Source organism: Cydia pomonella, chromosome 23, assembly GCF_033807575.1.
Source record: "Cydia pomonella isolate Wapato2018A chromosome 23, ilCydPomo1, whole genome shotgun sequence".
Classification (NCBI taxonomy): Eukaryota; Metazoa; Arthropoda; class Insecta; order Lepidoptera; family Tortricidae; genus Cydia; species Cydia pomonella.
This window is the reverse complement of record NC_084725.1, coordinates 3,416,598-3,433,258: the sequence shown is the minus strand read 5'-3', so window position 1 is coordinate 3,433,258 and position 16,661 is coordinate 3,416,598. Positions and strand designations below refer to the sequence as shown.

Below are 16,661 nucleotides of genomic sequence, written 5' to 3'. Positions count from 1 at the left end.
GTTCCAGATACAATTAATTTTACAATGAATAGTTTAAGTTCAAACTTTAGATTAGTTCCAACTAAACCCGAGATGCTTTCCATAGATTTATGTAAGTTTGCCTGCCTGTTGCTATCTCTATTGCACTCGCATAATTACATTGCTGTCAAGCTCATACAATAACATTGACAACCGGCATCATGAACGAGACAGTAATATAATTATACGCCTGCAATAGAGATAGGAACAGGCAGGTCAATATACGAAAATCTGTATGAAAAGTGTCTCTGCTTTACACCAAATGTGGGTAGGTTAAAAAAAGTTTTAAATTTGTATGTTACCTAGCTCAGTTTGATTGAAATCATTCTAGAACCTTACAGATTCTGCAAATAGAAACGTGTATTTCTTCATGCCAATTTAAGCATTATAAAGTTTGAATTGGAAAGATGGACTACCTTACTAAACATACATTCCACATGCATTCAATGCAAAACCTGTTCTAGTTTATTTATGATCCTGACGTAACATATAAACATACCGGATACGTATAACAACATAATCGCTCAACACAATATAAATGTGAAACTCGGGGGTATACATAATTTTGCACTGCTAGAACTCAATAAATTCGCGTTACAGACACATGATTAACTATTCAGGTCATGAAGTAATTAATTTACAGCGAAATACTTACTCAATGCCAGTCAGAGTATCTTCATTGGTGAGTATTTTGATAAAAAATTGGAGCGAAGCAACAAAAACGCACGCGAAAGTTCGCAAAAACTTGCACTGAACACGTTATTGTCAGGGAATGTAGAACTTTCTCATTGCATTGTTACACAAGCTTTAGAAACGGAAATAAACACAGGACTTTAAAAGAAATAAATTAATAAAAGAGAACACGACAAGCGCATCGCACACATAAGTACGCGAAGTAAATAATGTCAATGTTGCCAGTGGTATATTGTTGTTTCCCTGTTAAGAGATTTCTTAAGTTTATAGGGACCGTGCGCGTTGGAGGGTCTGCCATCTTGTGGCCTGAATCGGAACAATAAACATTTACATTTACACGTCACGTGTTTTCTTGTGGGCTACATCGGAACAATAAACATCACATTTACGCCTCGCGCCAAAAATCTGACCGCTCCTGTGCTGCTGCCTACAGTTCATGCACGCTCCCTATAGGGACCGTGCGCGTTGGAGGGTCTGCCATCTTGTGATCTGAATCGGAACCATAAACATGCACATTTACACGTCAAGTGCATAGTAGGTTCTGCCATCTTGTGGGCTACATCGGAACAATAAACCTCACATTTACGCTTCGCGCCAAAAATCTGATAGCTCCTGTGCTGCCTCCTACAGTTCATGCACGCTCCCTATATCCCAAAGAGCAGGGGCCTACCGCGAAAACCGAAATTCGCAAATTGCAGGGATCTTTCTCTTTTACCTTTACTAAGACGTAATTATAGTAAGACGAACTTCGATTTTCGCGGTTATAGCCCAGAGTACTAGCTAGTTGTGTCACAAAAACGTGACTGGGCATTTATCTTTAAAACTGTAACCACAACTTTTTGTTACAACTCGAAATTTTCATGTTATATTTACTCAGAATCGCGAGCTATTGCCATCCTCTGAGAGAAAAAAATGTCCTAAGCTTTTGGGTGAAATTTGGTTACGTTTTCAATCCAATATTCTATGCCGTAACAAAACGGACAAACAAAAAACTGGCAAAGTGGATGTCAAATCATGAGTCCCGAACCACTATGGGTTCCGTACCTTCATACAATACGAGCAAAAGGGTGTCTTACATCGTTTTAATAAGAACATAACTTTTTTGGAAAAAACATACAAAAAACTCAACTGATCGTGTCCCAATTTTTTTTCCAGTCATTTTTCATGCTGGGCTTAAAAATAATAAGTTGGGGGGGGGGGGGGGGGGCACAATATTTTTGACTTTCGGAGCAATTATTTTGAAAAGCGGTTATAAAAAAAGGTAGTGTAAGTTTAATTCCGCCATTACAAATATACGTAATTGTTTATTTCTGTGCATTAGACTTTAAGTAAATCAATACCTATTGAATGATGTACCTACCACACGTTTTACTTGAAAACACGTTTCATCACTTTTTGTTATTCATTACGTCACAATATACCGTTACAGTCCAACATACAAGAATTGATAAAACTTACATGTCAAGCATCAACATACAATCCCATACATTTACGTCCCTACACTACTAGACGATAAAGCATAAATGTGGCCATTGTTTTTTCTGTTTCGTTTACTTTGTTTTACTGTTTACGTCCAAATAAATAAATACATTGTATTCGTGTAACTTTTATAACGCAAACGCTCTCCGATAATTGCGATAAAATGTGAATTATAGTATTTAGAATCAGCAGGACCAGGGGTCCATTATAAATCTTATGTTACAATTGAATAAGTCACAACCGGCAATACTGTTTCAAAATTTCTATAACTACTAATCGGTTTTGTGAGTAAGAATAGAACCGATACAATAGGCGTTTTGTACAGTCGCGTCTGAAAATATCGATACGAAAAAAGTGCCAAAAATATCTATACACGGCTTTATTGCCCATATATTATGGTACTGTATACGATCTCTTGTTGAGGAATGTAACGGGAGATTTTTTTAATTACCCGTTGTCAAGGAAGTTCATTATACGTATGGCAACACTTACCGAATGTCAACTGTCAACATGACATTTCGCAAAATTCTGCAATTGCGTTTTGTTATTGCAATCTTACAATAAAAATTGTATTATAAGTTAGACATTTAGAGAAATAATCCGGGATTCATTTATGATAATAATATTACATAGTTAAGTATACACGTAATATGTGCGAAGTAGAAACTTGGTATTAAAGAGGAAATTAAAAGTGATGACAGCGAACAGCTCGGGAAAAATCTAGAAAAAATGTTACAACTTTGTTGCTTCATATTTTGAAAACTTTAAGATATATTTTTTTGTTGGATTTTGCTTGTGAGCAGTGTAATAGATTAGAAGACATAGTCTACATATTTATGGAATATAATATGTAAACTATGTCTTCTAATCTAAATATTCTATCTAAAATAGACTTGATCAGCATGCAGAAACTGTCGGGAGCAGCACAGGAGACGTCAGATTTTTGCCGCGAGACGTAAATGTGAAGTTTATGCTTCCAATCTAGCCCACAAGATGGCAGAACCTTACGTGAACAGTAGATGGCAGCACTTTCTTTGGCGTGAAGTGTCAATTTACATGTTTATGTTTCCGATTCAAGCCACAAGATGGCAGACCCTTCAACGCGCACGGTCTCTTGTGGCCAAGTTGAGGTGAAAACATATAAGGAAATATTTTGGACAGCTTTTTTTAATACTACGTCGGTAGCAAACAAGCATACTGCCCGCCTGATGTAAACGGTTACTACGTCACTCCAGAGGTGTTACATGCGCGTTGCCGACCCTAACACCCCGCACCCTCGTTGAGCTCTGGCAACCTTACTCACCGGCAGGAACACTACACGAGTAGTGTTATTTGGCTGCGGTTTTCATGACAGTGCTTTCTTACTGAAATATCTTGCTTTCTCAACCGCTATCACTAGGAGATGAGAAAATATTGACATATTATTTAAAAAAATATCATGTATTTAAGTCCGGGTTCATTACAAAGTTAACTCTCCTATGAGGCTGGCATCGTCCCAACGAGTCTACAAAAATTAAGAACGATTAAAAATCATACAATAATTATTATTTTTTATTATTAATTCCTTTATTTCAGGAAAAACCCATAAAAGTGTTAGTATTAGACAACATACTATTGTTAGTACATACAGAGATCACAAACACAGACATAACCAGATGAGCATAAAATAATAAAATGTCAATAATTTATCTCTACAGTAATTTAAATTGTCCATAACACACATTCATTAACATTCATTCATTATGCTGTAAGTAAAAGAAACGGTAAGTATCTAAATTATTTTAAATAAATTGTCCATTAAACAATATAACATAATAATTACAATGAAAATATTACAATTAAAAGATTTCGTAATGTAATTAAAGTTTAAATTTCACAATAAAAACTTACTTCTATTCTAGATAATATTAGGTAATCTCAATAATAATAAACCAAACATGACTACCTGCGTCTCTCCCTCTCAAGTGCATTACAACAAAGGTACTTTGCACATGGGAAGTTAAACCTTCAAATGCTAGAAAACTTTTCCAATTTCCGATTCAAACCCGATAAACTGAAAACTTTTCGAAACTCGGTAAACCCTACCCGAAATCTTTTCATTCAAAGTTAATCTCCCATTTCAATAAAAGTTATTGTATGCATTGTCCTGCTCCCTTTAATATAATATAAGCTGCTCCTTTTTTTGATGACTTCTAAAAGTGTCAAAAACTTTTCACGAGCCGAAGTATCAAAATTAAGCGCCACCTACAGTGAATAAACTAAACGAAAATCACCAAGTTGCCGCATCCCGCCGCTAGATGTCTACCATTGACCCAGTTCTCGCTTCTCGTAAAAATAGCGCCGTACAATAGCTCAAACACTATTTATATCGCGTATCTCGAAAATCTGAGTCCACATGCTTATCTGAAGCCTTGCCATCATCTCACAGAATCAGCTGAACTGTACGCCTACCGCGCAACGCACAGTTTATACCTATATCTAAAAAATACATGCAAAATCGATACGCGCTCAGTTGTTTTCTGTCCCACAGTAGTCCTCGCTAGCGTTAGCATAGTAAACAAGGGATCATGTTTTAAAGATGGAAGTTAAAAGATACATTAGGAGTGAATCCGCGAGTTGTGCTCATATGGTCGAAGAAAGTGCAGCGAATAATAGAAAGAGCGTAGATCCTCATGAGAAGTTGAAAGCATTGTTGAATTCCCCTGAAGATGACACGGATGACAGCTTGCCTCCTTCTGACGCTCCTAAATTTGGGACAGTTATCCACAACAGGATATTCGTAGGAGGATTTTCATTGACGACGACGGATGAGGACTTGTGGAAGTTTTTTTCTGGGTTCGCGACTGTGACTGCTGCGAGGGTCATTTACGACAGAGCTGGAGTGTCCAAGTGTTATGGCTTTGTGACATTTGCTAGTCCACGGGTCGCGCGGCTCATCGTCAAACAGGTCAGTGCCTTTTTTATTAATTAGAAAAAAAAGTAGAAAAAAAAGTACCAAAGGTTCATGAAGTTTAGAGCTAACCACCTTATTCGTAAAACTTTACGAGCCTCAATTAATTAATTTATGTTTTATTCCTTACTTACAAACGTACAAGTCAAAATGACAGATAAAGACAAACGATTAAAACTAATTGAGGCTTGTAACACGTTAAATGAATAACACCATAAGTTACTTTTTAAAATTATGTGAAACTTAGTAAAATGTGGTTATTATGATAAAGTAATTTAAGTTACATTTTGGACGAATTGCTGAAATACTTATTTTCATTATTGTATAGTTTATTAAAATGCGTTTAGGGATCAAAATTTTGTATTTATATTATTGTGACACTCATTTAAAATAGATAATTAATGAAATAGAAGATAAATACACAAATAAACAACTTATGTTAGAGGTAGATTTATACTATTTTCGGAATCACTACGATTTTCTTTACGATAGTTATTGTGCATGTTAACACATTAAACATTATACCTAATATTACTATATTATTATATACGAGTTAAATGCTATGGAACAAAAAAAAAGATTGAGTGATATTGTTTTAGAATTGAGATTTCATATAAACAAAATAACGTACTTACCTAAGTTCAATCAAGGTATTAAATATCGACACGGACAAAGTGCCAAAAATATGTATACACGACCTTATTGCCCACACATTAAAGCCGGCAGCAGTCGGCTGTAATGTCGCGCAGCAATACTGCTGCAGTAATGCAGCCACCTGCTTAGCAGAGTCAAAATCCTTTTCTTTGTCTTGTGTCTTCTATCAAAAAAAAAAAACGAGTGTTATTGCATATCTTTCTAGCTGTAGATTATAATTTACATAAGAAAAATTGAAAATAAATTACAACTCATACAAAAAGCTACACTCCGTCACATTTTTGGGGACAAAAAACAGGACAAAAAGAATTTAGACCAAGAAACGTCAAAAAAGGTCATTTAATGGAGAAATTCCGGGCGGTACCTTAAGATAATACCGTGTAATTCTTTTCAATTTATTTTACCACTTCGGAACGAGAGGAGATTTATCACGATAACGGCGTTGACACGCTATCGCGACTTGATAAGATTGCATTACGTATCCGAGATTTTTCGTATTGTGCAAATATTGTTCGGAATTATAGCTGGTTTCATATATACAAGGAAAGGCCCTAGATCTACAAGCAACACCGGGTAGGGAGACGGCATTCGTACTATTTCTCCTCTGCCGAAGCATAGGTACAACTGTACCTATGGCGGTGCTTGTTGTGACTCGTCCGTACACAAAATCTATCAAGTCAAAATTACAGAGCCTTGAGCATCGCCGTCGAGTCGCTAGCCTATCGGTGTTCTATTGGATACATTTCGGGGAGTGCGCACAGGAACTGCACGATCTGATCCCACCTTCCCCTTTCCATCATCGGACATCCAGGCGTGGGGAGCGAATGCAGCCGTTCGTGGTAAACATTCCACTTGTTCGCACTAAACGGTTTGCCTCCTCTTTTTTGGTACGGACGGCTAAATAATGGAATGCGCTCCCGTCATCTGTATTCCCTGATAAATATGACCTCGGTCTCTTTAAAGCAAGAGTGAATAGGCTACTAGGTACTGAACCGGTGAGCTCCATCTTAGGCCCTGTCTTCACTTTCCATCAGGTGTGACTAGAGCCAATCGCCGATCAGTTTTTAATAAAAAATAAAAAGAGATCGAGGTGTGCAAGATTTGACTTTGACGTGTGTCATTTTCTATGTATTTGTGTCGTCATTACAGATTGGATTTTGTATGTAGTGAGTGAGAAGTGCGACTGTGTGCACGTTTCCCCGCAAAAAATGGCAGAATGATTTGTACGGTGAGATATCGCTTAGGCTTCTCCCTTCCGACGTGTCTTCATTCCTCCACCCTCCGTTCCGATATAATACTATAGTTAGTACTACGTAAGGGTATAACTGCGAAAGTATGTACTTATTTATACTTTTAAAATTATGGCTTTAGTCCAGTGGGACTATTTCGCCAGTATCAAGGTATAAGAAGCTTTAAATACGACTAAAATTGTACGGTTAGTACAAGACAGTGTACGGTGATTTTATTAGCTCCTGTAAAGCGATAGCTGGACTTTACGAGTAGCACGTGGACGACCGGCCGTTGACTCCAAAATGGTGGTTAAACGCGGTTCAAGATTAATTCTCCATTGAGTGCACACTACCACATTAGTTTACTGTATAATACGCTATCGATATTACACTTTAAACAATATTAATGAGCAAAAAACAAAGGAATTAATCGCATGGCTAACTATCAAGATGGCGCTTGAACCGGAAGCGAAAGTAGGTACACCCCTGTTATTTTACTTTACACCCCTGTTCGTTTATTTTATTTTACCTCTCATACGTGTGTAGTGGTAAAATATCGTGGGTGCAAACTTCGGTTGAGCTGACGAGAAATTGTTCTCGAAAAAAATACAAAAGATGCCCAAAAATCCGGCTAGGAATGTCAGGATCCTTCTCATATTTACACAGACAAGAGTTTAAATTACTCCTGTGATTAAATCACTCATATGTCCTTTCCCATAACTCAAACTATCCAATAATAAATCTCATCGACATCGGTTCATCGGTTTAAGCGCAAAAAAGTAACAGATAGACAGTCAGAGACTTTGGAATTTATAGTATCTGATATAAAAATAAAATGTCTAAATGATTACAATTGTTGTACCAATATGCTTTTGACGACCGGTTTGGCCTAGTGGGTAGTGACCCTGCCTTCGAAGCTGATGGTCCCGGGTTCAAATCCTGGTAAGGGCATTTATTCGTGTGATGAGCATGGATATTTGTTCCTGAGTCATGGGTGTTTTCTATGTATTTAAGTATTTATAAATATTTATATATTATATATTATCGTTGTCTAAGTACCCTCAACACAAGCCTTATTGAGCTTACTGTGGGACTTAGTCAATTTGTGTAATAATGTCCTATAATATTTATTTATTATGCTATGTATCGTATTTTTTTTTGTATTGGCTACACCCCTGTTTTAAAGATCAAACACTAGAAAAAGGTCACTTCTGTGGACAAAAGGTAACGACTCTGGTACATAGATGTTCGGATTTTCTTATTTGAGTCTCAAGTACTGAAAAAAAATATCCCGCATGTAAAGGTGCCGCATAAATTTAGCTTTAGATTCCCTTAAATTTGCGATGTCTACAGGAAAAACGCGAACATGTTTGCTATTAAATGTGTATGACACAAACCGACTGATTTACCAATAAGCTAATAGTCAAATCAACTTTTTTATATGTTCGTAGTAGTAGTAGTATTAAAACTCTTTATATTACAAAAATGAAAACAAAACAGGAAAAGAAACACTTATCGTTAGTACAAAGGCCAACTTATCCCTTTAAGGGATCTCTTCCAGTTAACCTTTGAGCAAATGAATTGAATTGAATTTGTTCGATCCTTGCGTTGAACTTCTTTACCTACAGGCAGAAGCCGCCATGATGGTTATAAACATCATAATAATAATATCAGTAAGATCAAAAATAAATAAAGAGAAAAAAACTCAGTAAACAAGATTTTTCTCAAAAGTCTGTCTTAGAGGGAGTTAGAACTTCTAGACAAATAGAAACCGTCGTTATAATTATAAAAAAATATAATAATTAATAGTCACAGCAAACAAGATTTTTCTCAAAAGGCTGACTGAAACGACGGAGGAGGCACAAATTATTGATCAATTTGGCTGCGATGTACGTTCATGTGCTCTGCAATTGAGTCTAGAATACTTCGCGTAAGAGGCTTAGTGAAGATAATAGTGAAAGTGATTTCAGGATTATTATGAGAATTCGGAGTGAAAAACCAATTCCATATACATTTTTTTTAACTCTAAAATATTATGTAACTGTACATAATTAGGTATTGAAACACTCGTTTGATGTATTCTTGTAATTCGCTTTCAGCTCGTTTCATATACCCACACTCGTATTTTAATGTATTTTATTATGTACCTATGACATAAAATACTTTTACAGGCAGCAGCCGTCGTATTAATTACAAAAATTATAATAGTAACATTCACAGCAAACAGGATTTTTCTTAAAAGTCCTAGAGGGTGTTAGGTCTTACTCGAACGACGGCGGAGGCACAATTTATTGAGCAATTTGGCTGCTATGTACGTTCATGTGCTCTGAAATTGAGTCTAGAATACTTCGCGTAAGAAGCTTAGAGAAGATAGTCATGATGGGGATTAAGTGAGGAATAAATATACAAATTTGTAAATAAGAGAGCAGGCGACTTGGAATAGTAGATAGAAGAGATGAAAGGCATTAATTCCATCGAGGTAGTTCGGAGCTGTAACGCTGTGAGAGCGCCAATAGTCCGAGACTGAACTCTCTACTTGTCATTTCGAATACGAGAAAAATAAAAGATATGTGCTTTTATAAAAACAAGGCTAAGGCAAGGATAGGGCAGGAGTATTTATTAAAGAGACTTTCAATTAACAATTTAGGCAAAAAGATGGTTATTTATGAATTTACGTTAATTATTAGCATGGAAATTGTACAACAAATCCATTCAATACCAAATTTTTTAAAATAATTTAGGATGTGGGATCTATGGTGAGAGACCTAAGCTCAGAGCTAGCGTCAGCATAGGCAGACAGGCCTTAATCTTCCAGGCAGAAGTCTTCGCCGTCAACAAATGTGCGGAGATTAACCTGGATAAAAACCTAAGATACCAATATATCTACATCAACTCAGATAGCCGGGATGCTCTGCTAGCACTAGAATCCCTTAAGCCTAACTCAAAACTAATCCAGAACTGTACAATTGGAAAGAAATAAGATGCAACATGCAGATTCTGTCAGGTCCGAGAAGACTGCAATGCACATTCTCTATTCCCGTGGACCGCTAATGTCAAAAAGAAGTTTCTACTTAGGGCGGCACGTATTACAACCCTATGAGGTACAGAACATTACGGCTCAAACAATATCAAACGAATATATAGAACTTCCTGGATTCCATTCGAAATGAACTTTAAAGGGCCGTCACAATAGATCACTGCTTGGTCGACGTGGCACTCAAAGGCCCGCAACACCCCCAATAATAAATAGGAACATAACGCAGACAGAACAACAAACTAAATATCAACCTTCGTGTATTGCAACAATGTTCACGATGACGTAACGCACACGATAGGCGTAACGTACAAGGGGTTAAGAAGTTAAGACGTAAGTCGAGAAAGACCCTGATGGGAATATGTCGTGACTCGTACAATTAAGATATTTTGGCACCAGCTTGAGTTGTTATTTATTCGTTTAAGTGCTGTTTTCTCGCGGCAGAAACGATTTACCTAAATCTAGCTTTATTAACAGCAACTATTAACGGGTTAGTTAAGAAAGTTGTATAAATATTTCAACACCTCCTTAAGTATTTTTTGTTAAGTTAAATTGTTTAAGTATATACTACTCGATTATTGACACTGAAAGCTAAAACTAAAAACTAGTGTCATCAGTGTAAATTTTGAAGGCATATAAATGGAGTACCTACCGATGATAGGGTTATAACTCCCTTCAAGTGGCGGCCCACCACTCACGGGCCGATGCGAAAACCAGTAAACTGTCGGCTATCAGAGAGTACCTTACCGTACTTAGTGGCAAACGTGAACGCTTTGAAGTATATTTACGCTCTTCTAGCGCCCGAAAGTAGGTAGCAAGTTGGACAAGGATTACATACAGTAAGAGATACAATAACGCGTGGTATAAAATTTGTTGCTAAGGACCGTTCATCTGGGAGCGACCGCCTAGTCCGAGTTCTGTTTGTTTTGTAAACGATACAACGAGGAAATGCCGCTAGCATCCTTGGTACAATGCCTCAATTTTAGATATAAGCTAGTTATAGTAATCATCTGTATATATCCATTATGTATATTGTTATTGTAAATAAAGAATTTAATATATCATAAAAAAAAATTGTATGGTAGGTCCTTTTTTATGACTAAACTTTAGAAGTCTTACTTAGAAAATTAAATAGCAATTACCTCCAAACATAACATTGTTTTGTGGTGGTAGTCATTTTGAATTAGGAAACTGGAAAACTGACACTGTTGCTGGGTTCGATTAGGTGTGGCGAAATGCATGAACATTACAATCATTTAATTGTTCTATTCGAACAGCGTATTTAATGTTGATTCTAGCGATATATGCTTCAATATACTTTTATACATAGATAAGCTTAAATAGTTGAATTAGTAATATTATCTAAATCCACGCTGACTACCCAACGGGGCCCCGCCACTTGAATACTTTTCACGTTTTCGCTGCCGTGCCGTCACTTAAAGGGCTAGTTACTAGTTACTCTAAGCGGAATATCAAATTTGGCTCTTTTTTTTGAAGAAATCGTTAACTACGCGATATATTTTTCGGCATCCCTTTGTTTGGCATAATTATTGAAAGTCATAATGTAGTGATAGTCATATTATAAATAAATAAAATAAATATTATAGGACATCATTACACAAATTGACTAAGTCCCACAGTAAGCTCAATAAGGCTTGTGTTGAGGGTACTTAGACAACGATATATATATATATATATATAATATATAAATATTTATAAAAACTTAAATACATAGAAAACACCCATGACTCAGGATCAAATATCCATGCTCATCACACGAATAAATGCCCTTACCAGGATTTGAACCCGGGACCATCAGCTTCGTAGGCAGGGTCACTACCCACTAGGCCAAACCGGTCGTCATATTATCATTAGTCATAACTCTGAAACCGTTAAGTTTTCAGGAATTTCCATAGGTTATCCTATAGATAGGTTAGGTTTGTTTTATGGAGATCCTGAAAAGTTACGCATTTCTGAGAAAAACCAAATTATGGCTAACAAAAATGCGGACAAACAATACTTTATGGGAAACAATAGAGACCCATATTTTTCACTTCTGTAATAGTATTTTATAATAAATTGATTCTGTCGTCTCATGTATTAGATACCTAAACTTAAGCGTTTTCTGAATAAATTTCTTCTATTCTATTCTATTCTATTTTTCCTACTCCTCTACTGTTATCTGTCATTTATGCATTCATTAACACGAATATAAGAACATACATAAAAGGTTTCAAGAAAAGTCTATATTGTCTATTCCTCATAAAAGCTCTTGTGCTTTTATAAGCTATAATGTTACTGCGATTAATGGCTACCAACATAACAAAACCAAAACGAATACAGTTTTAAACTAAGTGCATTGATGCCAACTTACAAAATATTCATTTGGTTGCATAGTAAAAATAATTACTTCATAAGTCAGAAACACGCATGTGACACCCGTAATATAGCAACACCCATAGACTACGAAGACCGCTTAGCGTTGCTTGTTAGTCTCCGTAGGCTACGGTGGCCAAAATTGAGAAAAAACTGTCCAAAAAATTAATTTAGCAAGTAGCAAGTACCAGGGCCTCATGAGTTACGAGGTGTCGCCGACCGGCCGGCCGCGGCCCGGCGCGGGCCGGGCGCGTAACAAGGTATGCTCGCGCGTCTTGGCTATATACTTTTGCTGTAATTTGTTTACCTAAATTAAGATTTATTTTTGTTGACTCGTAGGAAAAATATTGTATGCAACGTTGTATAAGTAGGTCAAAAAATTCTCGTGGCGTATTCCTTTACAATGTTCGCCTACGCCTTCGGCTCCGGCTCACATTGTAACTCACGCCACTCGCCTTTTTTGACCCTTCTTATACAACTGTTGCATAAAATACTATTATACAATCGTGATATAACAGAGAGCTTTTCAGTCGAGTTCCGTGTTTAGGCAATAAAGCTTGCTGAGTTGCCTAAGTAAGGTACGAAATTGAAAAGCTTGATTATATCACTAGAATATACTGTACTTAGTACAAAAAAAAAATTTTTTTTTTTTTAAATTTTTAAAAATTTCAGCTGTTTATTTCAATAAAAAATCACATTACATAATCTTAAACTTAACTACTAATCTTAAATTCAAAAGATTTTTTTGAGTTAAGGAGTCTACTGGAATATAGTTGGGTGGTTTACGGCACCGCCTCTTAGACTATGTCGCACAGATGAACTCTTGACCTTTCGCTACTTTAATCGCCGCGGCTTGTATGAATAGATTGGAGCTTGGTTCGGTGCCGTGACTAAACGACCTTTTCACAGTAGGTAAATAATAACAATAGGTAAATATCGATTTAATTGAGACTTTCGTTTGTATGTTATTATGTTGTAATTATGAGTCTTACATGTTTAAATTTCTGTTGGTGGATATTTCACATTCACTGCCTAGATGCTTTTCTGTTCGTAGGCGTTTTTCGCTACATATGGGTTTAGCCTGTCATATGGCTACGCTCATGGCGCGTAGCTTGAGTTAGCAGTGAATGTATGAAAGGTAAGCACAAGCCAAAAAAAGGTAATTTTATCTAAAAATATGAGAATTTGATGTTTTCTGCAGTACTTACAACCCCTCTAGTGTTGCGGGTGTCCATGGGCGGCGGTAATCACTTACCATCAGGTGATCAGTCTGCTCGATTGCCTCCTAAATCATAAAAAATCGGCTGCATTACTAGAGCAGTAATGTCGGCCTGTAGTCAGAAGCCAAACGGTACCTTAACTCGAAACTATTTACTAGAATATCCCGTCATCAATTTTCACAAAGTTATTGTCTTTTTATTGCACTGAACTGTGACCTTTCTATAGTTTAGTTGTGCACGTGGGTGTTCTCTGCAGTCCGCATTTAAATAATCTGGGAAAACGAGCCATTTTACTTTTATTTTTAATTTTTAGAGCTTAAACAAATGACTTGTTTTTTCTTCCCACACGGCAGGCAGGTGCTTTCGTTCGCCGACTCGCAAAATATTATTGTTTTGGTTTTAATGTTTATTTGGGCGTTACTACTTTCCATCTCAGGTCGAAAATCCAGGAGCAGACCTAAAAACGATCGAAGGATGTAGTGTTAAAGGGTAATGAGTGAGTGCAAGTTATCCGAGGACGATGTGGGCGAAGTGGAGACGGTTAAGCAGGAAACCTTACCCCACCTCCATGTGGGATACATAACTAGGAAGAGAGAGAGAGAGAGAGAAAGCGAGAGAGAGAGAGAGAGAGAGAGAGAGAGAGAGCGAGAGAGAGAGAGAGAGAGTTTATTTGGGCACAAATGGTACAATCTTTTTCTTCCTCGCGTTGTCCCGGCTCATATTGCCATGGCTCATGGGAGCCTGGGGTCCGCTTGACAACTGGTAAAATAATTCTTACAAATAGTATTATTAATCCATAAACCAACCAACTCTGTACCCATTTAGATACTTCTCCAGCAGAAACTTTAGTGCATTCCTTAAAGTTGAAGTGGTACTTATCAATAACGTGATATGTCGATGATAAGGTGACATTTGGATATAAACTGCAGCTGCATTACTGTTGCAGCATTGCTGCTGCGGTATTGACGTGGGCGCTGCGCTGTATCTGTCAATTTCCTTGATAAAATGAATGTTGTAATTACGGCAGTAATGTGACGAATCTCCTATAGTGGCGCTGTTGGCAAACAGTTTAGTAATAGGTGGTAATAGCGACGATTCGGGTTCGATCCCCGGACATGTAAGCATTTCATATTTTTGATTGACTGAGCGAGTGTGAAGTCGAGCTAAGTGTGAAGTGTATTGAATATTCTAATCACGGCAGTTATGTGGCAGTGAATGTTACTCATGTTGTCATGGAAATTGACAGTGAACAGCTGCTATTGCCATCGAATTTCACCTTTGCTATAAGTTCATGCCCGACTTTTATCAATGTCTACCCAAATGAATTTAACTTATTCAAGTTTTTAAAAATAATGCTTAATTGGAAAAAGGATACTTTCTTCTTCTTCTACCTCGCCTTGTCCTGGAATTTTTGCCACAGCTCATGGTAACTTGGGGTCCGCTTGACAACTAATCCCTAGATTCTATAATATGTAGAAACATAATTTATTTTTGTTAAGTTATATCAGATAATGGTATTTTATCTAGGTAGGCCTAAAGTATGCACTTTTGACACTAATTTAGACACTGACTGTACAACTCGAAGACAAAAATTTAAAACGAATCCAAATCTCAAAATGCTTATGTCAAAAATATCTTCCCCACTTGACCGCTCTCCATTGAAGCTTAAGAACTCGAGCACTCCTGAGGGCTCAAAGACATTCTTCAACGACAAAAATGTAGAGCTGCGTTCTAAAGGGGCTGTTTGAAGGATGTCATTCATTTTTACATTGTTATTCATTGGTCTTCAGAAAATATATGGGTATAGTTAATATAAAATGGCGTTCAATACGAATAGAAAAATTATAATGTTGAAATAGAGCACTTTAAACAAGGAAAAGATACGTCTCATCAACAATAAATCAATTCAGTACATTATTTTTTAATTGAAACATGTGTTTATAATTTATATTATTCTGACTTAAGGCTACACTCGACACCAACGGCCTCGGGCGTTTGGACAGAATTTACACTTCACCGCACCACCCGCTGCAAAAGATTAAGCGGGCAGAACTATGCGTTCGAAATAGAATTTCGCTTGCTCGTGCGCGAAACGCAGCAGAGGTCCGTCTATTAGCAACACAACTTGCCCCGCACTGACTATACGGACGAGAGCGGGGAAATAATAGGAACTTAGGCGGGATATAGGCTTATTTTAAAAGGAATCGAGGCACAGTTGTATGAATTTGCAAAAAGAAAAAAATTAACACATTTTGTAGTGTTTTGAGAGAACAATTATAAAGTTTCATATATTTTCGGTAAAAGTTGCAGTAGTAATAAGTTACAACTTATTTTAGTTAGGTGAGTTCATTACGAGTATTAAAAAAAAATAGATTTTCAGAAATACCAATTCATTTCTCATATCTTGTAGATTGTTATATATTTTTTTCTACTCAGAAAATATCATATTTGATATAAAAATGGTTCAGAATAACGCAGTTTTATGGTATTTTGTGAGAGGAGGAGCCTTAATTATTAAAACCGCTTTTGCTATTTTTTTATGATTCTTATAAAAATTTAGCTGTGATCTATCGTTTTGTAATGTTTTTGATACTAATTCAGACGTACAGTCAGCATCAATAGTAGCGGATCAAACAAGGTTTCAAAAGTATCTACCATTCTGACTACCATACTGATACCATTACGATGTATCACCGTGAAATATGCAAAAAATATAATGCGAATAATTTAAAGTCTTATAAAGTAGCCCCTATTTCCTAAAAGCTCCATTTTCCCATTTTCTCTTCTTTTAGCATTTTTTGCAACCTTTTTATTACCTACCTAACCCGACTAAAGCCTGAAAAAATTTAATAATTCCGATACTGTTTTAAAATGTCCTTGCTCAAATGAAATTCATGGAAGGCTTGCTTCGAATATTCCTGACTCGGATTGAGAGGGATTCCATTAAATTTACTCGTGCCCGGAGCTAAAGCTTCGTTCTCGAGTGAAATGGAATATGAATCGAATTG

The 16,661-nt window shown here is 36.6% G+C and overlaps 2 protein-coding genes across 2 annotated transcripts in view; one reads left to right on the top strand and one right to left on the bottom strand.

Moving 5' to 3' along the window:
- LOC133530788 (dual serine/threonine and tyrosine protein kinase-like) overlaps window positions 1–1,399 on the bottom strand; it is a 66,516-nt gene extending 65,117 nt beyond the window's left edge. The window contains 1 exon segment of the mRNA XM_061868857.1: window positions 674–1,399. The gene's annotated coding sequence lies outside the window, so the exon portion shown is untranslated.
- A 2,653-nt stretch (window positions 1,400–4,052) lies between these two features.
- The window catches only part of LOC133530510 (protein boule), a 65,932-nt gene continuing 53,323 nt past the window's right edge, over window positions 4,053–16,661 (top strand). The window contains exon 1 of the mRNA XM_061868430.1: window positions 4,053–5,137. Within this exon, the coding sequence (XP_061724414.1) occupies window positions 4,769–5,137 (369 nt within the window). The 5' untranslated portion in view covers window positions 4,053–4,768. The remainder of the gene's footprint in view (window positions 5,138–16,661) is intronic.